Consider the following 25,778-nt stretch of genomic DNA (forward strand, 5'->3'; position numbering starts at 1 on the left):
GATTTGAGTATGGTTTAAAGCACTCGAAATCATTCTCAAGTCCCTGCCATTAGGGTCGTATTTCCAGTGCTTGTGTTTCCATTGCAATCCTGACTTGTACATCGAGTAGCGTTCTAGAATACGACCCTTAGAGACGCAGTTATATCGCAACTGTCGTGACATGCGGGCGTTACTTTTGTAGTTACAATTACTACAGGCGTGCGGCTTTCGAGTCACAGTGGCGCCACTGTAGCGCTTCTACAAGCTACTAATTTAAAGGCGCCCTAAGGAGCTTTGCACCGAGCACAGTGCGAGATTATGGACTATAACAGAATGAAAAACGTGTCAACACTCCCTTTTATCAATTTCCAAGTAGATATCTTGAGTGATTGTGACCGTCTCGGACGGCAAGAAAAATTCAAAACTGTTTTCTTGTATTATTTTTGAAGTATGTATTTGAAACCTAGGCAGTTAACTGTTCTAGTTGTCTGACTTAATTGATTGTGAGTATATTATAATTTTGATTTCTATTTAAAACATGAATAGAATATGGAATATAATATGTATACGGCCAATATACAAAACGCAATCTTCAGTGCTTGATGTAGATAGTACAGCCTGCAATAAAAGATAAAAATTAGTAATCACAATAGTACATTGTGTTAAGGGCGGTAAATATGGAATTACGAACGAGACTTTATTAGAAACTCGAAGACTTTTCGAGTCGAGGTTCGAAAATCTCGTACTACTCGTGAAACATGCAATGTTTTTTTGTCACACGTAACTAGTATGATTGCATGCTGGCTAACTTGATTATAATGTCCCAAAAAAACCTTGGGCTATTTCTTCTTATTACAGCCTTGGTTATCATCAAAGGACTAGCGACTTTTTCGCCAAATTAGAGATAACGTTCTCCTACTGAGCTACCTACACGGAACGAGTTACCAGACCTTACTTATTTCTCTTGATGGGTTACCTATCAGTAGTCCGAAATCACTTTTCCAGAAATAACGTTTGGTCGAATTTTCATAACCTCGAAAGTAATTTTGAGAGGAATATGTTTTTTCTTTTAAAACTAACTTAACCTAACCTAACCGTTTCTTTGTGATAAACATCCGACATATCCTGAAAGTACAATGGTTTCGTTGTAATTCGGTTTTCGTTACCCTCATGATGCCCGTTACAAATCTTTGATTATGGTTTTAACGGCTGTTTTGCCATAGCACTACCTATGAAAAACCTATGAATTTTTTTCTTAACTCAGCCAAGTACTTTTACAGCTACCAGCGGCGGACAAAAGATGTCGCTTTATTAATTAGAAAATATATTTCATTGAATATCACGATGTTTTTGCTACCACTTTTTTGTGAAAATAAAATAATAAATAAATAAATAATGCACACACTCATAGCCCCACATATGGACAACCACAAATTATCGTGGCAGCCCAGCATGGTAACCGTTCGGCCACGGAAGCAATCAATATACTCCACTAGTCTGTTATTACCTTTCATACAAAGACAATTTATTAAGTACTTTCATTTTATACCTTTTCCATTTTATCTTCGCTTGGGGCAACGTATCATCGCTTTCCTTGAACAGGTATCGCCTGATGCCGATCAGGTACTCGTCGAAGTATTCACTCCACACAATATCGGCCATACTAAAGGGGAACAACTGAAAAAGACATAAGTTACGTTTGATGCAGGTCCTGGAAATTAGTTTTCAATAAAAAAATAAGTGCGCATTTGACCTTCATCTCACCTGATGGAAAGTGGCAATGAGGTCGATGATATAGCATGCACATTAAAATATTAATTTATATATAATTATATTATAATTTGTATTAAGATTTTCTTTTTGTTACTAGTCATAAGAAAATCAGATCAAATAAATATTATTATCTTTCTTTCTTTCTTTCTTAAATAATGCCTATTCGCTCTTTCCTTAAATAGGCCTAAGTTATAATGTTCAGGGAATACCATTCCTTAGCTCGCCATTTAAACGTGGAAGCAAAACACTTCAAGAGAATCCTTGGAATACCCACAACGTAGGAGTGGAAACGCAGCCTACGTCTAGTCCCCCGATTTTGGAAGGATGATGATGCATGATGGGAAGTGGAAAGAAACTTGGAAGGTAAGTGTTATTTTCTTTTATGATACCAAGTGAAGGGACGAACAAGTCTGTTGGTAAGCGACACGCCTGTCCATAATACACTTCCGGACACGTAAGTCGAGCCACCTTGCATTTTCAGATTAATTGGCCTAAGCTTAAACAATGTTTGATTGATCGAAAACTACTAAGCTGTTTTGAAATTGGTATACTAAACGTCATTTCCATGAGTCCTTGTTGAAAATTTGAATTTAGAAAACCGGGAAAAACTGTTTTCTTCAGTGATAACAATACTTTTGTATTCAGCCCTTTAACAATAAAAATGCAAGGTGGCTCGATTTACGTGTCCGGGAGTATAGTTGCAGTATCATTCAGTGCTTTAAATCACAAAGATCTGAGGGGCACTGCCACTGGGACACCGCCACCATGAGACATAAGTTGACAAGTCCCATGTGCCTGTAATTTCACCGGCACTACTACACCTCCTTACCGCCAGTTCCTCTTTGGACGAACTCTTTCACAAGGACCTCTACGGTTGCTATATGTGATGTTCTAACCATGCTACAGCTTCATATCAATAAACAGTTATTATTAATTTAACATACCTTTTTATCGACATCACTAATACTGTCCCATAGCCGTCGCGTATGTTGATTGCAGAACTTTATTTCTCGAGTACAGAAATAACTTATTACTGTCGAAAATTTGTGGATCTTTTTGTAAACTTTAAGCATTCTGAAAAGTAAAAAAGGCTCATTAGAGAATTTCAAGTTTTGCCTCTTTTTTAATTAAAAAATAAGGGCATATTTGGTCTCCGTCTCACCTGATGGAAAGTATTGATAAGGTCGACGATGGAGCATCCTCACCTAAATAATGGCTATTCACTCTCACCTTGAAAAGGCCCTAGTTATACCGTTCGGGGAATAAATTTACAGGGAATTCCTTTCCATGGCTATATGTGGATATTATATATGAAACGCTTCATATATAATATCCACAACATAAGGGTGGAACCCCAGCCTACCTACGTCTAATCTCCGATGATGGAAAGGGGATTATGGAATTAAATTATGTAATGTGTCTCGTCTGTTTTCTGTTTGATCAGTGTTCGCTCTTTAATTATAATAATACCCTAAGCGAAAATTGTTCTATTGTACGTAATATTTATGTTTTAAAACCATTGACTTACAAATAAATGGACGACGGGTCTAATACAAAAACCACGAAAAAAATGTCCCAAGTCAACCTATTTAAACGTAGTGACATGTCAAGGAATATGAAAAAGCTAAAACGTTGAATTTAAATTGTAATGTCATCGCAGTACTGTCTAATTTTGCTTGCTTCGCTGTCAATCGAACAAACGAAGACTAGAGCGTGAATGACGCTCTGTATACGATTTTAACGCCCTATAAGTTCGGACACTTTTTAGCGCGGATCCGACGTCCATATAATTGTAAGTCAATGTTTAAAACATTTTTATTTCATTTGGGTAGAGCTTATGAGGGGAACTTGTCCTCTATCGCTCTATTATTGAAGTGACAATATACTTACTTAGGTTGCTTTCCAATACATAACGCAAGCCCGTCGACTAACGCCGCTGGTATCAAATGCAGAAACAGCACATATATTCTGTACATTAACGGAGACGGTGTCAGGGTAAGGGACATGTACCTGAAATGAGATTGATTATCATGTATTATTATGTAAATGATATTAGAAACTAATATGTTTGTTGTATGTGTGTGATATAATTATTTTAGGAAATAAAAAAGTTGTCGAATAGCAGGAGCGAGCGAAACCAGCGGAAATATCTTGCCATTCATCAAGCTACACGATTTCCGAACGAAATTACTCGGTCATTTCTCATCTCATCGTATATGAAGATGTCCACTGCTGAACATAGGCCTTCCCCAAAGATTTCCAGACCAGTCGAGCGGACGCGACGTGCTTCCATCGGTTACCCGCCACCCTTGCCATCCGTCCATCTAGTGGGGGGCCGTCCCACTGAACACCACCATGATATTAAATTATTTCTAGTGAAGAAGTGAATTTCTCACAGATGGCGATAAGGCAAAAAGTCGTTAAAAACCAAAAACTAAGACCTGCATGAAACACATAGCAAAATTTGTAAAGTCCGCTAGTTCGTTCCGTGGCTTAGTTGGCATAGCGTCTAGCACGGTTTGCGTAAAGACGTTGGTCCGAATCCAGCTGAATCGAAGGAATTGGTTTCTAAATGTTCGATCTTTCGATATCTGCCACATGCCACGGAACTTGTTGTAAGTCAGACTATCATTTTTGGCTTTTTAATTTAAATATTTTTGCAATGTCGCTTTTTTTTTGGCAAAAAAATCCCCAAGTTGTGGTAAAATTCAAGTTTCTTGCTTCAAACTTAATTTATAAATTTAACAACATTCCGCTTGATTCTGTAAACTTCTTTTTGCCTCCTAGGAATAAATGTCGACATCAATTTAAATTGAAGGATCATGTAAGTTGTTGGTAAATTGTCAAGTTTTACATATGATCTGAACGAACACAAAGAATCGACTGACCTTAAGACAGCAACTAGCGCTTACTATGCGTATACTCATGCCTGGCCTAGCTATGGTGTTGCGTTGTGGGGCAACAGCACTAACGCAAAAAAGTTTTTGCGTTACAGAAGAAATGTATTCGCATACTCGCTAATATAGACTCGTTTACCAGCTTCCAATCGTATTTCATCAAATATAATATCTTGAAATTTTACAAATGTGTCCTATTGTCAAGAATAATTTGGATGCATATCCTCTGTATTGTCGTTCAGAAAAATTAAGACCCAAATACAGGCTAGCAACAACAGTTTCAAAACTGCATATGGTGAACTAGGGCCTGTATTCTATGTCAATTAAAATTTATAACGTAGTTACTCCCTGACTTTTTAAAATTGATAAATAGCCTAAAAATATTTAAAAACCAACTTAGTAAACGTGCTACTAATTGCAGGAGTTTTTTAGTGACGAAGAAAATTGTTCATAATGTTATAAAAAAATGCAATCTTAATATGTTATCTGTGTTATAAAAATGTGATATTATAATTATGTAATTTAATAAAATAAATGCAGAATAATTATTACGGAGTAAATAAACGCAATTATTACGAAGATATAATTGACAAATGTTATTATTATACAATACTAAGATAATTTGACGATTAGTTAATAAGTAATTAATTTTTAATTGTTTAAAAAAATGATTTATTTTTAAAATACTTTAAATTTCTATTTGACAATCATTTTAAAATTTAATCATTAGACTTTCTGAATATATTTGCTTACATTTATTTATTTTCATTGTAATAATATTATGATTAATAATGCATATGTTAAAAATTGACACTGCTGCGCCTTTATAGGGTACATGTTTGATACTTTACCAACTACTGTAAGACCTAATGTAACAACACGTTTTGCAATAAACGATATTATTATTATTTAGAATTTCAATGGCATAACTCAGGTCAAAGGTCACCTACGTTACTTCATAGCTCTCGAAAAGCATTTATCTAAAACACTAACGCGACCAGAGTAATTAGATAGATAAAAGTAAAATAAAATTCAGTGCATTTGCCTGTATAGCTTTCGTTAGCCTGTAATGGTGTCCCATGGCTAGGCAAGAGTCTCTTCGTCGCATTTCCAATTTTCTTGTCCGTAGCTATTCCAAGTGCGTCTAGGTTATTTCATAATCTGTGTCTCAGCTGCAGATGGTCACATTGTGCCACCCACTAAGTGGCAAATATGTATATGTCCACCTGCCCTCTGCGTGCATATGACAGATATAGCCACCCAATTTATCCTGCCAGTTTTTTTACCAACGTCAGAGTTTTGGAACGCAGCGAACGTGAAACTTGTAGCTGACATAACTTTGTTGTTAAACGTAGGTTCTGAAGGTCTTCATATAGTTATTATTACTTAGTTTTATTTCTTACCAAACAGCATTGGAGAATGGATTTTTCTCAACTCTAGCTACGTTTTGCGCCATGAAGTCGCCCCACGTGATTCTATTTTCTACAGAGCTCACGTAGTTGAAAATGGGAGGTTCCGGTGGGGGAGAACTGGAAAAATAATCATCTACTAATTAAAAACCTCCTAAAAAAAGTCAATCTGGTCAGTGACATAGGTAATGTCAAGGAATTGAAAAAAATAAAACGGAAATATGAAATATGGCGGTATTTCCCATCGTATTGATTGACGTAATACACAGATTTATTAAATATACTGTAATAATAATAATAATAATATAAAATATATATTTATTTCAGGCAATTACGCCCATATTTGTTAATTACAATAATTACTGTAATTACAATGAACTGGTAAAAGCGTATTTCAGAAATTAAAGAAAAAATAAACAATTGAATACTAAATTTTAAATTAAAATAATAATTTTTCGAATTAAGTATAAGAAACTACATTTCAGGGTAGTTAACAAAATTAATTTAAATTTAAATAGAAATAAAAATAACTACAATTAACCTATTTAATAAAGAGGAATGTAGGTACTGGCATGCAGCTGCAACCATCAATCACAATTAGGCGAGAGATATTAGACTTAGGCATCCTAAATTCGAAATTTTTTCCCGTACACATAGGAACGCCTTACACAACCAAACGTGAGCATTATTCTTTTAAAGGAATCACGTTTCGCAGAATCACATTTCGCGGAAAGACGCTTCTTATAGTCACGATACGTCGACTGTCTAGTAACTGTAGCATTACGGAACTGATTTTGTCAGAACTGCATTTAAAAATTGTAGGTATTAAATAATGGTGTTACCGTAAGAGCTTCGGAAGGTGAAAGATTTGTCCCAGACTTACCTCTGCTTATAAGCATCATGCACACTAACTGCGGCCGCCATGAGGCCATTCACCACGTAGTCCACGGGCACAATTTCTGCGGTTACTGTTTCTACACAGTTTAACGTGCGCAGGATGCCCGTTACTGGAAAATATTGATATAATACAAACATGGGGTACAAATTCATACAAATTAACTTTAGTACATATTTAAAACTGTAGATGGCGACACTTGGATGATATAAAAAAATACAAAATATTGAATCTGGAAATGTTGAGGTATGTCATACTAAAAAAGAAGTATAAAATGCTATGCTTAGTTGGTAAAGCGTCTGGCACGGTATGTTAGAAGACTTCGGTTCGAATTCGGCCGGATCTAAGGAATTTATTCTGAGTGTTCGATCTTTGTATTAATAATTAATTATAACAAACTAGTGGAGTAATTTCACATAAAAATAACTGAATATCATTTCAATAAAAATTTAAATACAATGAATAGTGACATCTCTAGTCGGGACTGGTAGCTGTAAAGGTATCTAACTGGATAACGAAATATCATACATGGCACAACGGCTAAAAAAGTCGCTGAAAAACCAAATGCAAAGATACGACGCAAGCACATAGAAAAATTCGTGAGGTCCGCTGGTTCGTTCCGTTGCTTAGTTGGTATAGCGTCTGCCACGGTATGCTAGAAGACGTCGGTTCGATTCCGGCCGGATCGAAGGAATTTTTTTATGGATGTTCGATCTTTATATTAATAATTAGAAGTATAAAATATAAAAAAAAGATATGCAAAACTATTTAAACAACATTTTAGTAATATCATGTACTAATCTTAGAATGAGAAATGCTAATCGCAATACAAGATGGCGTAGTCGGGCATTTAGTACCTATTGGTACACCAGACGTCGCGACGGGTACCAAATAGTTATTTTTTGTAACCAATTTGTTTTACATTGACAAGCTGCAATTTGTCAAAGCTATTCCAATTTCCAGTGATAACAAACAAATAAACTAGATGGCGCTTATTGCACATATTTTTATAGATAGTGCTGGCTATTCTTGTATTTTGTTTAGGATTAACGCCATCTACCCATGTTAGGAAGCGTTAATTTAAAAATTAGTTTGTAACACACTGTGCAAATTGCATGTGTGTGTAGATCAATTTCAATTCTATATTTTTATTTTATATGTAATTTTCAGTGACTGTAGGTATTTTAATTATATTTTTTATCCCTGTACAAACTTTTCCGGAAAATTCTCGCGCAGTCTCGGGAATTTACGCAGATGTCGTATTTACAAGTTACGCAATTGACATAAAGTACCATTCCGCGTCCTTAACTTTAAGATTTGAAATGTAGGTAATTCTTACCTCCCCCAACAGCCACTCCAGTGGGTCCATACATATTATCAATCCAACATTTTAGTGGCTCTGTCGATGTCGACGTCACTGAAACAATTTCTATACATTAGTACCAGCAGCTTGATTTTTATTGCCTCTCCCGATCGAAAACTGCGTCTTTTCCGAGTCGAGCCGCGTAATTGCGATTCACAACTGGCCGATCGGAAACTTTTGACATTTCTAATCGGGACAATAGTTGATTTAACTCATAACTAGAAATATATAGTAGGAGGAGGTTTTTCTAAGTGTTCGATCTTTGTATTAATAATTATAACAAACTAGTAAAGTAATTTCACAAAAAAGAATTGAATATCAATTCAATAAAAATTAAATAAATACAGTGAATAGCGACATCTCTCGCCAGGACTGGTAGCTGTAAAGGTACTAACTGGGTGATAAATCTTTCATAGATTTCTCATAGATGGCACTACGACTAAAAAGTCGTTGAAAAACCAAATACAAAGACACGACCTAAGCACATAGAAAAATTCGTGAGGTCCGTTGGTTCGTGCCGTGGCTTAGTTGGTATAGCGTCTGACACGGTATGCAAGAAGACGTCGGTTCGAATTCGACCGGATCGAAGGAATTTTTTCTGAGTGTTCAATCTTTGTATTAATAATTATAACAAACTAGTGGAGTAATTTCACAAAAAAGAATTGAATATCAAAACAATAAAAATTTAATTATATAGTAGGAATCAGATTCATCTCCTCGCTAAGAAAAACTCATCTGATTTCGAGACCCGGGTGATCAAAATCAGCATGCAGGTCTACCACGAAGTATGATTCTGCGTAACTGCATTATAATAAACGCGTTACTAGGATTGAAAATTATGTCTTAAATCTTCTTAGAAATGGATTCATAAAAGATGTCGAACCGTGGTGCTTGCCACCACCTTAATCACTTTTAAAAATAAAATAATTTATTTACATACAACAACATTAAAAAAAAACCTTTATTTAAAGTACTTTTTTGTATAATACCAAGCGACGAAACGAACGCGTCGGTTGCAGTTTTACTCAGAGCCTTAAATCGCAAAGATCTTAAGTGGGTGATAGACGTACGAGGTTAAAAATCGCGGTTTTAAAGTTTGCGTTCTTACTCAGCTCGACGTCGTCGGTTTTTTAGTAATTTTAGGAAATTTAGTAAGAGAGTTACGTGAACAAAAGGCAGACTTTCGTAATTATTTAAGAATGCCCGAGTCATTGTACGAAGAACTCTTGCACTTAGTTACACCTATAATAGCTAAACAAGATACCTGCATGAGAGAAGCTATTTCATTTGAAACAAAATGGCGGCTCGTGACTCGCGACGCTGAGGCGGGCTACGAGCAAGATTTCAAACGTGTTTGATGGCTGATGGACTTGCGCGGCAATTTTAAAATTCGCGTACTTAGAGTGATACATGAGTGAAAAAGGTCGCGTATTTACTCGTACGTCTATCACCCACTTTAGGGTCACTGCCCCTAAGACTGTCACCCTGAGACATAAGTTGACAAGTCCCATTTCCCTGAATTTCCCTCCGTGTCCCATAGCCTGGGGTCACAATGGATATTTTAAATACTAGTAATATGTATCTCATTTTTTTATATATATTATAATGTTCATACCGCTAGCGTAGATTTGTACATTTGTATAATAGCGCATTCGTAGCTAATCCGAGACTACACAAATCTAGAAAGCTCGGTCCCACTTCGGACGTCGTTTGTGCACTAAGTCCGATTAGAATGCGAGAGAATACGAATATCGCTTGTGCACCTAGAGATAAAATGATCACCTGTGACATTTTGGAACGTCATTTCTCGGATTCGGAACTGGTGGTCTACTATCGATCTCCGTCCGACATCCGTCCGAAACAATTACTGTCAAATAAGTAATATTCGACAAAATTAAAAGACAAGTATCTAGTGTGAAGCTTCATTCGTATCACGCGTCTTTTCATTTGGTCAAGTATTGCTTATATATATTAAAGTATATAAGTATTTGGCAGTAATTGTTTCGGACGGATGTCGGACGGAGGTCGAGAGTAGACCCCCTGATATGAATCGGACGTAGTGTGCGAACGCTTTTAGGAGCTTTTCAAAGTAATTTTCTTTACCTATCGCAGGTCTAAAAATGCCTAAAGGTATATTTCCAGCATTTAGTCGCAGCTCATTTTCAGCCAAAGCTTTGGTAAACGTGTACGTGTTCGGCCATGGGCCCAAGATTCTGAAACAAAGAAATTTGAAGTTGTTCTTTAAATCGCTCATTTACTCTCGACGTAAAAAGTGTTATAAGTTTCAAGTCTCGACCCCTCCTACGTAAAGTATCGTATGTCGATATTGCCAACTTGACAGGGGAGCGTTTTAATGCTTTGAATTCACTGAAATGTGCATAACACGTGACCTTAGCATTTTTCAGTTTTAGTCGGCAAAACTAGTTACCCACATAGAGTATTATAAAATATATGCGTCAACAAGCGGGTAAACTAAAGTGAGACTGACCGGGTCGGGTGACATAGTATACACTTATGAAATAAATTGTGGATGTTCATCTAACTGATATCTAGGATTTTATAATACTCTATGTGAATAACGAGCTTTGCCGAATAAAACTGAGAAATGCTAAAGTCACGTGTTATGCTTATTTCAGTGAATTCAAAACTTTAAAACGCGTCCCTGTAAATTGGGCAATTTCGACATAGGATACTTTACGTAGTCGATTAGTCTTTGTCTGTATCTGCACGCACAAGGAACAAGTGGTAAGCGACACGCCTGTCCATAGCAATTGAAGTGCCATTCAGGACTAAATAGCAAAGATATGAAGAGTACTGCCACTGCGCCCACCACCCTGAGGCAGTTGATAAATACCATGTGCCTTTAATTTCAGCAGCACCCCTACCCTTCAAAACCGGAACGCAGCAATGCTTACATTTCTGCTTGGCGGCAGAAATAGGTAACGTGGCAGTACTTCCCTAGACGAACTCTTCCACAAGGAGCTCTACTGCAACAATGTGTCTGTGGCATTGTAGCTCTGCCAAGCGGACAGAGTGATCGGAAAGCGTTCAAAGTTCTTTTTGGACGCCAATGTAATCGTGGTGTGTCTTAGTCGTGTTCCGGTAGTGTAAGATGTCAATCATAAAATATTTATTTGTTATGCAAGACTGCAAATTTGTTGTATGACGCGAATGTTTGTATTGAGACCTGAGCAAGCGAAGGATTCTAAGATTCAAAAATAAAATCCAGAGCCTAAGTTAAGTCACTAGACGCAAAACAAATTTGCTACCGAGCAAAACACACAACTTTTCACCTCACTGTAGCGAGGAAAATGGTAGATGAAAGAAAAACAGTTGAACTATAACAAATCAGTAAAATTAAGTACTTAGTTATCATTGTCAACAATAAAAATAATAAAATATACGCGTAGTTGAATGTGTCATTACGTTTTACAGTCCATCGTCAATTTCGAATTTTAAAAACCTTTTCGCTTTTTTTTCATTTTAAAAACGCTAGTATGCATGGAAAAAACGCATTTGCGCGCAGATTTCTTATAAGAAAGATAACCTTTCCGATCTGGTAAGGTGAAATGAATATTTATTTTACTTTAACGTGTCTGATCGACTTGAAATTTGGTATGCTATGGTATGATAATTTCGGTCTGATACTACAATCAGGACTGTCTGTATACTACCCAACTCCGTAACTGCTCACAGGTTATTTTATATTGTGATTGGACTTATTAGTAAAGAGGTGTGAGCTTATAAATATATGGTGACTTTTTGGAGTACACCGTTTTGTATAGGATTTTCAAATTTTGATTTAAGTATTTATTTTAATCTAGTTTTCTAAATATTTACGCTCTGTCCTTAATGGAAGCGAAAATAAAAATATTTTTCATACCTATGTAAGGTACTGTTCCAACTTTACCAATAAAGCTTTTTTATAGGCCACTCCATCTGTTCTATCATAGTCATAATCAGCTCCCATACTTAGCCTATCCCACTATTCTATACTGAGTCTGTATCTCTTCCATCATGTACTTGCTTTATCTGTTTACCATACACTTCTATCTCCTAATGTATAATTCATCAATCTCCCTACCGCTTAACTATAATCCATCAATTGGTGCAACGCTTCTCAATCTACTCCACAAGGGTAGACGTGTTCTTCATTAAAAAGTAGTTTCGTAAGCAAGTCAGTTGTTATGTCGACTAGCCCTCTTATGCCATACTCAGTCTATCATTCTGCACTTACTTTATACATAGTGCTACACTTACGTAGGTAATAGATCGTCGATTTCTTGATCGCTCAACTTATCCACCATTTGATGCAGGGTTTCGCAGTCAGCTTTACAAGGATAGAAACGTTCTTCTATCCGAGGGAGGTGGCAGTTCGAGTACGCAGTTGAAATATGCATGAACACCTGGAAGAGGTAATTTATTACGTAGGTAAATAACATATATTACGAGTGCCTATACGGAGTCATGATATCCCGAGTAACAGAGTCGGAGATTTTGTCGCTAGCTCATATTGAGGCGTAATGTAACAATGCATGACGTGAGTGACGTGGGGTTCTGAAGCAATACCTTGCACAGGCATTTTGAACGCACTGAATTAATTTCTTGGACACGGTGATGCAGTAATTTAGTTTGAACAGTACTAGTGCATTACAAAGCATTTCCCTTAATCTAAATGTATAAGATCTCAAAACCTATATATAATATTTTGAGACGATAGATGGACGATATTTAGAAGCAGTTACGTATTGTCTCTAGTAAATATTGTTGGAAACGCACTCTATCGTTCAACAAAATAACCAAATAACGAACTACCTTCAACATTTATAGCGGGATTCTATTTAATAGTCGTTCCAATTTGTTCACAAGAGCCTAAAAGCGGATAATTGATTTAATTAGCACTAAAGAACTTCTCAGAAATATGCCAGTTGCAATTCAATTGCAAATGCTATGCAATTCAAGTCCATCATCGCGGTATTGTAAAAAAATTACTTCCGAATCCTACAAAGTTTGATTTGTAATATTTGAGTACTTAAAAGGTCTATAAATTACTAATAAATTAAATTGTGAGTACTTACATTGAGCCCTTTCATGTCCCTAGCCAACCGCAACAAGTGTAAAGGTGCTCGCACATTGGTTACCAATGCGGCGCGCAAGTGTTCGTCGAACTTCACCGTCGCTGCTGAGTGGAATATAATGTTTACCTGAAATATTTACAATAAAACTAGATATAACAAGACGACACTTGAAGGTATGCGAGACTATTTAAAATTTTTGAACATATTATACAATGTGTTGATTTGCATTCTCGCCATATATACAGAGGTTATTTGGGTTCAGTTTGTCCGGTGAAACTGAGCCTAAACCACTAAAAAAATAAATCGAAAAAAAATTTCATAAATTCCTATTTTTTATTTAATTGCGGTAAACAAATTTGATCCAAAGGTCGTTGACTTGCACGGCACTTGCAAACATTTTGAACAATGACGTTAAATGCGCATAATGAAACGTATTTTAGATCTATTTGGTGGTGGGATGCGGGTAGCGACGGCGGGGAATGTCGTATCGAGCGCGCGATTGGTAGATCAGACGACCTTGCTTCCCGTACTGCATCTACGTCACGCTGACATCCCACATACATTCTATTCTAGTCTGTCACGAAATGCCACGTGGTTTGGTAAGCAAACAAGAATTAGTAGTGCAAAAAAAAATCGCTACCAGGCTCACCAGAACCTGCATGGATGGATTACCACCATCAAGTACATGTGCGTGTCTATTCATATGGCATGATGTGAAACGTATAGTTTACGCGGAGGAAACGAGTGTCGAAGTTTCTGCTTTCAAAGTTGTGAAGTCTAATGTTGAAACGAAACTCACGCGCGAATCTCTGCATAGCTGGTGGTGGCTGTGTAGCTAGGTACTTCTAGCCATACTTTCATGTAACCTAAGGTTGGTAAGTACCAAATCTAAGTTACAAAATACTTTTTTCGGTCAACTTGTCTAATTAACTTAAATGAATAGTAAATTATAACAATACTAGCACAGAATCATAATTTAAAAAGTAGGTAAATAAGCGATCGAGACAGATTACGCATCGCTCGGTGACGCGTGTGGCGGGGTTACTACCCTTGCGTGGTGCATAAGAGTTGAGACAATTTTGCAAAATTTTACTAGATGCAATTAGCCTGAATATGGAACAGAATATTTTTTTAAATATTTTTAGATGGTTTAGCATTATTTCTATTTTTAATTTCTTCAATATGGCGAGAATGCAAATCAACACACTGTGTAAAGAGATAACAATGATGATGAATTATGAGTAAAGAGTGATATTCCTGGAGTATTGGCTGAACCACGAACTGTTTCTGAATATTTTTTTCGTATAGCGAAATAGCCTGATGTTACGGGCTTTAATTCAGACTTAATTTTTTTACTAACGAAACTTTGAAAAATGTATATTGTACAGTATATGAGTTCTATTTAGTTCAGTTGACATAGAAACAATCATTGGTATATGTATATTTATGTGGTTTGTGGTATATGTAAAGTGTCTATAGAATGCAACGCTTTTCTTGTAAAATTACGAAGTTTTTGTTTTTTTTTCTATCGTGAAAATTTTTAGGAATCGAGTTTTCACACCGTATAGTAATCAGTGTATGTATATCCTTAATTTTACTATACAGGGTGATAAAATAATCACTGGCCATTATTTTTCCTGTGCTTAAGATTCAGTAATATAACACATTAGTGAAATAAAAAAAAAAAAAAAAACATTTTTTTGATGTTTATATTTCCCAATCATTTCTAACGCATGGTTAACTCTAAATAGTAAATAAAATTGAGCGATCGGCGTCGAGTTGTCTAGACGCCTAGGCGCCAGCACATCGCGACACACGACGACAGACCTGCGCTAACGCATCGCGCGTTAGTTTAATACATGAACTCCCGCGCTGACTCCGCCCACTGCCCCCTTCACCGTTCTTGTTGCTATAGTAACGGCGTCTACTAATCATCGGGTGTCAGTATGGTTCACAAGTTTTCGGAAAACTTTGAGACGTCATAACTTATTTATTTGTTAAGTATTTGAAAAAAAAAAACTGAATACGTATTTTTATTTCCATTACACAGTATGCTCCTTTAAAATGGTCTGTGGTTTTTTTATCACCCTGTATATTTTTTCCACGGTGATTGATTCAACATTTTCACTGTTATGTGGAATCAACCAAACCATTCGAGGTTGTATAGACTCTTAACCGTTGAATGAAAGATTCCAAATTTATCTTTTTGTGTCTTACAACTGGGCAACTGGGACTTCAAAAAAGTTTCTCAATTCGACTGTATGTTTTTTTTGTATGTATGTTACGCGATAACTCCGGTATTTGTGAACCGATTTTCATGATTCTTTTTTTGTTGGAATGGGGGTACTTCCGTAGTGGTCCCATTTCATGACGCATGAAGATTCTTTTATATAAATAGCGTCTAAATTTTACTTAAGGAGCAATTATTTTAATGGTTGATTTTGCTATTTCTCCAATTCAAGGCGTTTTTCTCTCCATATACTTTGAGTAGTGAGAACCAATTATTGTTATCTCCAGTGTCAAGTCCTGTATAGTGACGAACTAGGGGACATTTCAAAAAAACTTAGCAAATAGACGTAATTCCACGTACTTTTGAGGTCGGTTTTTTTAGTACTCTGTACTGAGATTATTATTTGTCATCAAAGTATTAATTTAAATTGTAATAGCATTTATTAATAAGATGTAATTTTAATTTATTTACAAACAGTGAATACTTTCCTCGTTTTCATTAATGGGAGGGACCTCATTGAATATCCTGACCGAGTGGGGACTTGAGCTGCGTATGTGTAGCTGAGTTCGTGGCAGAAGCAAGCTATTGCGTGGTCCAAAAGTGATTGTGGTCAGGATTTTATATATTAAGTAAAGTACATCATATCGCGTGACACATTAGCACATTCTTTAGACAATATCTTTAGGTATATCGCATATTTTATGTAAAGTCGTTATTTAATAGTAAATAACTAAATTTGTTATAGACAAACAGTTTTGCCCGCTTTAAAGTGCACAATGCTGCATTCCATGACCCTCTGGCAGATCTTTAGTTTAGATCTGGAACTCTGTCAGCTACCATGTTTATGCATCGTAGTGATAGTGAATAAAAAAACATAATTACCTTCTCCATGAGCATCTGCCTGTCACTCAAAGTAAGTCCAAGCCCTGCGGCTTCACAGTCGGCGGGTACTGCCACCACTTTGTGACGAAACTTTGGCACTTCTTTTTTAAGGCGGTTGAACACCTGTAATATGTGAAAAATTGTAATGTTATAAATAACATTTATGATGAAATTATTGTTATAAATATCCTTGAGGGTAATGCATTAGGATTTAATTTTCAACTTTACTTTATTAGGAATGCAGGTACTTTTAACAAAAATAATGAAGGTGTATAACTAACGTGTGTGACGAAATTCTTTCATAGATTTCTCATAGACAGTGCTACGGCTAAAAAGTCGTTGAAGAACCAAATACAAAGAAACGACAACAAGCACATAGAAAAATTCGTGAGGTCTGTTGGTTCGTTCCGAGGCTTAGTTGGTATAGCGTCTGCCACGGTATGCTAGAAGACGTCGGTTCGAATCCAGTTAAAAAATGTTTGTGAATGGAAGTTCTCAATTCGTCTGTTTTTTTTGTGTGTGTGTGTTACGAGATTACTTCGATATTTGTGAACCGAATTCGATGAGTCTTTTTTTGTCGGAAAGGGAGTTACTACAGTAGTGGTCCCATTTAAATTTAAAGAAAATATTCCACCTCTAAGGGTGACAAATTAGGAAATGAATCCGATTTATTAGATTTCACCCACTGTCCGTTAACCGACTTCAATAAAACATGGCAAGTAGACGTACACGTAATTGCACAAAATCTTTAATACTATTATTTATTACATTTTTTATTGAATTGATATTCAATTATTTTTTGTGAAGTTACTCCACTAGTTTGTTATAATTATTAATACAAAGATCGAACACTCAATTATAACAAACTAGTGGAGTAATTTCACAAAAAATAATTGAATATCAATTCAATAAAAAATTTAATTAATACAGTGAATAGCGACATCTCTCGCCAGGACTGGTAGCTGTAAAGGTACTAACTGGGTGATAAATCTGCAATAGATTTCTCATAGATAGCGCTACGATTAAAAAGTCGTTGAAAGACCAAGTACAAAGACACGACGCAAGCACATAGAAAAATTCGTGAGGTCCGTTGGTTCGTTCCGTGGCTTAGTTGGTATAGCGTCTGACACGGTATGCAAGAAGACGTCGGTTCGAATCCGACCGGATCAAAGGAGTTTTTACTGAGTGTTCGATCTTTGTATTAATAATTATAACAAACTATTGTTTATTTTATAAAAAAGTAGAGGCAATATTAAATTCCCGTCCACTTGCCCCCCTTTCCACAGACCCTACTGATCCATCACCATTAACTCCAGGTCACTTTCTCATTGGGTGGTTATTTAACAAATTAGATTTTTTGAGAGACGGATAATTAAGAAAAAAAATAAAATAGATATTTCTTGAAAGCATGTAAATTTAGTTAAAAGTCTGTGGTTTTCAAAAAATTACTAGAATATACTATGTTTTGCGATTGTGAGTGTAACCTCACCAACAAACTGCTTTCGCAGTTTAGTGAGAAATTGTATTATGTTTTCTTGTATGCCTTTTGTATGAAATAAATAAATAAAATAAAATAAAATAAATAAATTGACGCGGCTTATGATAGATTATGTACAATATACAGATATTATATTGACTTAATGAATATATAAATGATATATTGAATAGTCGGATAGATTAATCTAAACACGAGAAATCGCAGTAAAAATCACGTGTTAAAAGTGACAAATGTATATAAAACACTTCACATGATGTATTTAAAAGCGAATACTGCTAAGTGACAATTATTTGCGTACGTAGTGTACACAAACGAAAACCTGATACTTACTTTATTGACTTTACATACATGTGCAAAAAGACTTCCAGCACTCTTGTTGTTGTCTAGTATTAGTTTTGTTTACTTTAACACTGTTGTAATGTACTTTTCTAAGAATTTTATTTTATGACTTCAGTGATGGAGTGCATTTGACTATATTATCGCCTGTCCGAACAGGGAATCGATCTCGCCAAATGTGAAAACCTGTAACTTTCCTATACAGATCGAAAGCCTTAATTATAAGGATTATTTTCTTGTAAATAACATAGCATCTTGAATAAAAGGAAGATCATGAAAATTTAACTTGAAATTTTGTTCAGGAAAATTAATAGATAGCCTTTTCTCTGACTTTCCCGCGTTCATAACAGCTGAGTTTATTATTTCATTTTACTAATGAGGATAAATTTGAGAAATAGATATCATTTTCCTATTATCAGTGCATGATACAATGCAATGCAATGCAAACTTTGAAATTATAACGTCAGTTGTCTTCTAGCATACCGTGCCAGACGCTATACCAACTAAGCCTCGGAACGAATCAGCCTCACGAATTTTTCTATGAGCTTGTTGTCGTTTCTTTGTATTTGGTTTTTCAACGACTTTTTAGCCGTAGCACCGTCTATGAGAAATCTATGAAAGAATTTCGTCATCCACGTTAGTTATACACCTTCATTATTTTTGTTAAAAGTACCTACATTCCTAATAAAGTAAAGTTGAAAATTAAATCCTAATGCATTACCCGCAAGGATATTTATAAGAATAATTTCATCATAACTGTTATTCATGGTCTTCCTTTTATTTAAGATGCTGTTTTATTTAGAAGAAAACAATTCTTATGATTGAGGCTTTTGACCGGTAGATATAATAAAATTACTCGTGTTTTTTTTTTTTCACATTTCGCGGGTTCGATTGCCGATTCAAGGCGATTATTTAAACATCTTTTATTGCAGTTCGAATTGTTTTTAAAATCAAAATGAAACGTAGTTTTAGTAAAATTTTCTATCTACGATATTTAAGGTACTTTCCCTCCATGTGGCATAGCCGTAGGACGCCCTGTATAGTCCGAAGTGCTTAGTGAGCGCGGCACGTGTGCCAACAGAAGGTAGAGTCCCACATATTTGAGTTCAGTCCGCCATTTTCGCTTTGTACGTTATGGTCGTGTCAATTATCTAGCGCAAAACCTCGAAAAAGTGGAAAAATGCTTCTTTGGACTGAAAAAATTATAGTCGCACTTGTAATATTGTCTATGGCGGTGTATCGTAATAGTTAAGTCTTATTTTATTTAATTGTAATAAATCTACAACTTTCTGTATATCGTAATATTTCTTCTGTTACAAGTAACGGAGTAAACCCGGTACCGCTACAATATGATCGCTCCTTTTTTGGAGAACTAAGTAAACATCTCGAATTAAAATAGTAGGAACTAAATCAATGAAACAAAAATACGCGGTTGGAGGGAAATACGATCACCAAACGAATATCTGAGGCTTTGATATTTCGGCCACGTCCACAGGAGAACACATCCACACATTTTATATGCAACACGAAGACTAAGACCACCACAACTCTAAGCAGGAGGACCCATATTTACTACCAACATACTACCAACGTAACGAAGACGACTGTATAAGATAAGTAAAAATTTAGGCAATTTGAGAGTGTGCGTTATAACTCGAGACGCTACGGACGAGAACATATCCTCACCCAGGAGGATCTACTACGGCAACACGAAGTCCAACACCATCAACGCTTATTCTTAACAACACATAGCCGGCAGGAATCTGACCACCGGTTGCGGCTGGTAGGCCTTCTCCTTCACAATCCCGGGCGTGACACTCCCTTAAACTGTGTCAGATTTATTCTGGCTGGATGTGGTGCCTATGAGCAACTAAGTAAACATCTCGAATTCATCATCATTCAACTATTGACCGCTAGATGGTAGCACAGTAACATTGAATGAAATTTCAATATAAAACAAAATAACAAAATGTCGTAACTTGCAATAATAGGTATTAAACTTTAAACGATATGTCAACATGGCAAAGTTTAAATTATATTAACAGTCCAGAATTTGTTGCTTCTTTTCATCAGCAATCATTATCAACAGTTCATAGTGTTATGTATCTGTGATAGTAATCTAGAATTCGAGACTTAAGACATTGCTATTATTTTTTTCTTCCGTGCCTTCCGTGCCACCGGTCCTCGGCCTCCATTCCAGCACTCTTCTGCTCTGCCGCTCGTCCCTTTCTTTGCGCAATGATACGACTCCGAATTTATTTGTTTTTCATTCAGTGACTTTGGACCGTTTGTTTTGGAATTTAAACCTTCAATGTAAAGGGATACGTGCCGTTGTCCGTGTACAACTGGTCAAGGTAATAAATGTCATTTTTACGAAGAATGTCGTTACGTAATTATTTACATTAGTTCTACGGTGGTAGGTGTCTCAAAAATATTTGTTATACAGGATGTTACAAAAGTGTTCGTGACACTTAACTACTTTGGTCAGAAATTAATTATACTCAAAAGGAAAAATTATGTATCGAGCAGTGTGCTAATTTAAATAAAGTACTTACGGGATCTTCGAAAATCTCTTCCACCCTCGTATAGATATCCTTCCCCCTCTTCTGTCGGACGAGTAAGTATAAATTCTCCACCGTTGGACAGGATCGAAGAAGTTTCTCCACCAGAATCTTGCCGAGGAAGCCTGTTAGAAATACATTTAGTTATTAACAATACATAGATGTACAGATCATGAAGCTTCGTGCAAGCAATTTGTTCTTTTTTGTTTTTATGATCTCGTAGTAAACATTTCCTTTCCTATCCTATCTAAAATAATCCTAACTTTGGAATCTGCTTAGCCACACTGGGATCCGCTAAGGTACCGGGTGGGATTCGATTTCCACTCTGCCCTACCACACCGTCACTGGTTGGGATAAGCGGAATTTTATTCCGTGACTCAGCCAACAAAGAGATCTTATCTTAATATTATAATTAGATATTTTTGTCGAAACTGTAACAGTACAGATTCGACAAAAATGTATGTATATATGTATACGTAATGAAATTCCCACCAGGGCAGGGGGGACAGCTGGTAGGGACTAGAGGAATATTCCCGATTAGGTTGGGGAATGAACTCCCTGTTGGGGTTCTCCCGCAGGAATACAGATTCCTTCAAAAAGGGTTTGAGTAGGGTCCTAAAGGGTTGGCAATTTTCTATTTTCTAACGAGATCCAATTATCTAACGAGAACGAACTACATACAGTACTGAGAAAATTTTGTAAGTTAAAAAACTTACCTGTGGCACCGGTAATTAAAACATTCTTCCTATTAAAGAACTGTTGTATTTCTGACAATTTTGTCTCGTTCATATTCTGATCGTACTTGGTATAGTCAGCACAAAAACTGTCTTTTTCGTTTATCATATTACAGGCGTTTTCGTCTTTTGTGAATAATGTATTGAAGCGCAAATTTTTTAAATTCTCTTCCGTCTCCGACATTTTGGTTGTTTCCAATGGTACAGACATGTTTTAATTGTCTTGTCTTTTTCCCGTTAGATAGTTGCCCGCATTTTTAAACCTGTAACAAAATAAAAAATCAATTGTTAATAATACGAAAAAAGGCGTGGTAGGCTAATCGTTTGACTAAGCGCCTAAAGCGCCGAAAGCAGAAGTCGTGGGTGGAATCCGGTTTCTCACCGTTGAGTTTCTCGGAATTCATGTGCGAAATTTACCATGAGCTTTTCGGTGAAGAAAAACGCCGTGATTAAACCAGCACGTCGAAGAAGAATGGCCTAAACCCTCGCCTGAGATGAGACCGGTGTCCAGCAGTGGGACATTTAAAAGGGTTGGTGATAATTAGTTAGTGAATTTCAGCTAAATTTCCGATATGAAAATTAAAACAAAAGTGTCTATGCGCGCGCACGTTTGTTCTTGAGGTCTTCGAACCGCCGGGTTTTGTTTGCAACGTCCAGTCCGTACTGATGATTTCGAGTTCTTGGGTTTTCGCGATTGTTACACATAGGAAATGAAACAATTTTTCCTAATTTAAATCGCGTATATTTGTTTTTTCAAACAAACCAAAGTTTCGAGCCCTTTACAGGTCCCATGGTCACGGTTGACTGAAAAAGTGTCTAGGTTTAAATGAAATATGCTTTATTACACGTCAATAAGTTATACTGATAACAAAGAACAGTAATGTAAGTATGAGAGACTAAGCTGCAGCACAACAGGCGGCTTTACTGTTACGTAGAAATTTGTTCGCAGGAAAGATGGCACAAAATTCATAAAAAAACCTACCTCAAAAGTTCGTGGAATTATTTGCCAAGTTTTATTGAAATCGGATTCATCCCCTAGTTTGCCACCCTTAGAGGTGGAATATTTTCTTCAAATTTAAATGGGACCAATACTTAGGTAATCGGTTCAGAATTGCCGGAGTAATCTGGTAACGTACACTCAATAGCAGTAGACATCTAGTAGCAGTAGAGCTCCTTGTGAAAATGTTCGTCCAGGGAAGTACTGCTTCCTTACCTAGTTCTGCCGCCAAGCAGTAATGTCAGCATTAGGGACTGTATTCCGGTTTTGAAAGGTGAGATTGCTGGTGAAATTACAGGCACATGGGACTTGTTAACTGATGTCTCAGGATGACGGGCGCAGTGGCAGTGCCCATCAGATGTTTGCGGCACTGCAACTGTTCTATACAAGCGTAAAGCTACCAACCAGGCGCATGACTTGCTCGTCCTGTCACTTGATATTATAAAAGTAACACAAAAAAACTGTAAAACATTTGTAGAGCAAATTGGAATGTTCTTTGTAAATTAAAAAATGAAGTATTTAATTAATAAGTTTTGTAAAAATAGGGTGGTTTGCTTTACCACCTGGATGTGTGAGGATGACTCTACCACCTCAGTCATCTGTGACCATGGGACCTGTAAAGGCTCCGAATGTTGGTTTGTTTGAAAAAACAAATATACGCGATATAGATCCGAAATAATAGTTTCATTTCCTATGTATAGAAATAGCGAAAACCTTAGAACTCGATAAATATATTTTATTCACAAGTTACCTCGTAAAGGAACGACGATTGACTGAAGGTGGTGCCTCATGCCGTCATGGTATTTATATAAAACGATGTAACAATTTTATTTAGAATTTTACTATTTGAAGTAGTAATACTCAATAGCTTGCTAATTTAAAGGTAGATATAATGTAGCGAAAACCGTGATAATATATATATTTTATATGAAATCATATTTTTGAACAAATAACTCTTATGCCTTGACGACCGCGGTGGCTTAACGGTTTTGTGGGCGCTGGTTGCGGGGGTTTCGGGTTCGATTCCCGGTAGGACCAATTTTAGAAATGGACTTTTCTAAATTGGTCTTTGTGCTCTGGTACTCATAGAAAAGGGAATTCCATAGTTTGAGACCAGAAAAATGGTGTGGTTGGCACATATATTATACATTATATACACATATACAATATTATTGTATATATGTATATTAGTTAGTAGCAGCAGAGCGCCTTGTGAAAGAGTTCGTCCAGGGAAGTACTGCCACCTTACCTATTTCTGCCGCCAAGTATTACTGTGTTTCGTTTTTGAAGGGCTGGTGAAATTACAGGCACATGGGACTTGTCAACTTATGTCTCAGGGTGACGGGCGCAGTGGGAGTGCACCTCAGATCTTTGCGATTTAAAGCTCTGAGTGGCACTGCAACTGTTATGGACAGGCGTGTAGTTTATCATCAGGCGCTTGATATAATAAAAGAAATACTACATTGTGTAACAATAATTTATAGATTTTTTTTTTTTTTTTTTTTTATAATACCAAGTGACGGGACGAACAAGTCGTGAGCCTGGTGGTAAGCTACACGCATGCCCATAACAGTTGCAGTGCCACCAAGAGCTTTAAATTACAAAGATCTTGGGGGCATGGCCTCTGCGCCCGTCACCCTGAGACATAAGTTGACAAGTCTCATGTGCCTGTAATTTCACCAGCACCCTTACCCTTCACAACCGGAACACAGTAATGTGACCATTACTGCTTGGCGGTAGAAATAGGTAAGGTGGCAGTACTTCCCTGGACGAACCTTTTCACAAGGAGCTCTACTGCTACTAAAAATTATGAAGATAATAAAAAATTATATAAATATTATTATTATTATTATTATATTATTATATAAATAAAAAATTATGAAGAAAAAAGATAATTATGTTAAGGAAAATGGAACTTTTGAACAACTTAACCGAGCTAACCGTGACCGTGAGACCTGGTTCGAAGTCCAAACCAGTGCTTTGTTTGAAAAACAAATATATGTATTAGATTTTAGAACTGAAAAAATATTTATTTTCCGAATTTGTAGCAACTGTGCAAATCTAAAAACTCAACAGTTAGAGCTGCTAAGCTATTTGTATAGGACATTTGGTACAGATACACACGTTCGAAAATAGCATGTTATTAGCATGCTATTGAACTGTTCACATTTACTATAATTAGGGTCTCCACAGTTGGACGCAGATGACCCACGCGGACGTCTGTCGCGGACGGTAAAATATTTTATGCCTATACAGCACAATCAGTGCGACGCGGTCGCGGAGAGCTATCCGCGCGCGGACGGAAACCGGTTCTTACGTAGTCACTCGGTGACTGTAAACTGTCATTATTTGATTTTTTAATTCGGGACTTGATCACGTATAAAACACATTTTAATTACCTCGGCGTTTCGGATTTATTGCAATGTCCAAGGTCTCGAAGGAACTAAGGAAGAAAGGAAGGAATGCCAAAAGATGCTGACACCCGCCTCTTCAGAGGTCGAGACCATGACGTTGCAATACGTGCGAAACGTCGAGGTAATTAAAATATGTTATGTACGTGATTAAGTCCCGAATTAAAAATCAAATAATGGAAATAATGTGTGAAAATCGAGAAAGTTTAAATCAAAGTACAATACTTTGAACTGGCAACCAGTACTATGTCAATTTTGACAACTTTACAGGATGAAGAAAAAAATTAGTCATCGATATGTACATTATACATACATATTGATGGTGCAGTGCACCATGTCTGTGGAATCTCCGCGACTATTATTACAAAAACAGTACAGAGTACTAAAAGAACCGACCTCAAAAGTCATTCATTACCTAGTTTGCCACACTTAGAGGTGGAATATTTACTTTAAGTTTAAATGGGTCCAAGTCTAAAGACCTTGCCAACCTGGGCATCAGGTTCTTGGCAAGACAACGCTGTTTTACATTAATAATACTAGCAATTAAATACTAGCTCATTTTCTAAAGTAAAACTGTCTTTGTTAAATAACACTATCTCTAGTCATAATATTTATTTCACTAAAATGTTACATCATTTACATTGACCTACCAATAACATAAATTTTTTAATTTCTTTTTCAACACTTTTTTTACTAACCTTCGTAGTTTCTCTGAGCAGTCTATTTTATTGTATA

General features: G+C 36.3%; 1 protein-coding gene across 2 annotated transcripts in view; it reads right to left on the bottom strand.

The window, feature by feature from the left end:
- LOC113232210 (fatty acyl-CoA reductase wat-like) overlaps positions 1 to 25,778 on the bottom strand; it is a 59,262-nt gene continuing 33,484 nt past the window's right edge. The window contains exons 1-14 of one of the 2 annotated variants that reach the window (XM_026466854.1): positions 22,053 to 22,293; positions 21,618 to 21,898; positions 20,896 to 21,026; positions 16,507 to 16,629; positions 13,395 to 13,520; positions 12,577 to 12,722; positions 10,420 to 10,529; positions 8,293 to 8,370; positions 6,942 to 7,065; positions 6,053 to 6,178; positions 3,643 to 3,762; positions 2,697 to 2,826; positions 1,529 to 1,656; positions 1 to 597 (exon numbers count right to left, since the gene is read on the bottom strand). In XM_026466854.1, coding sequence (XP_026322639.1) covers positions 507 to 597; positions 1,529 to 1,656; positions 2,697 to 2,826; positions 3,643 to 3,762; positions 6,053 to 6,178; positions 6,942 to 7,065; positions 8,293 to 8,370; positions 10,420 to 10,529; positions 12,577 to 12,722; positions 13,395 to 13,520; positions 16,507 to 16,629; positions 20,896 to 21,026; positions 21,618 to 21,846 — 1,662 coding nt within the window. In that variant the 5' untranslated portion in view covers positions 21,847 to 21,898; positions 22,053 to 22,293 and the 3' untranslated portion in view covers positions 1 to 506. Of the gene's footprint in view, positions 598 to 1,528; positions 1,657 to 2,696; positions 2,827 to 3,642; positions 3,763 to 6,052; positions 6,179 to 6,941; positions 7,066 to 8,292; positions 8,371 to 10,419; positions 10,530 to 12,576; positions 12,723 to 13,394; positions 13,521 to 16,506; positions 16,630 to 20,895; positions 21,027 to 21,617; positions 21,899 to 22,052; positions 22,294 to 25,778 lie in introns of those variants that run through there. The other variant, XM_026466853.1, reaches the window with a different exon arrangement.

This window comes from Hyposmocoma kahamanoa, unplaced genomic scaffold (assembly GCF_003589595.1).
Source record: "Hyposmocoma kahamanoa isolate Upper Pololo Valley unplaced genomic scaffold, ASM358959v1 67, whole genome shotgun sequence".
In the NCBI taxonomy this organism is placed as follows: Eukaryota; Metazoa; Arthropoda; class Insecta; order Lepidoptera; family Cosmopterigidae; genus Hyposmocoma; species Hyposmocoma kahamanoa.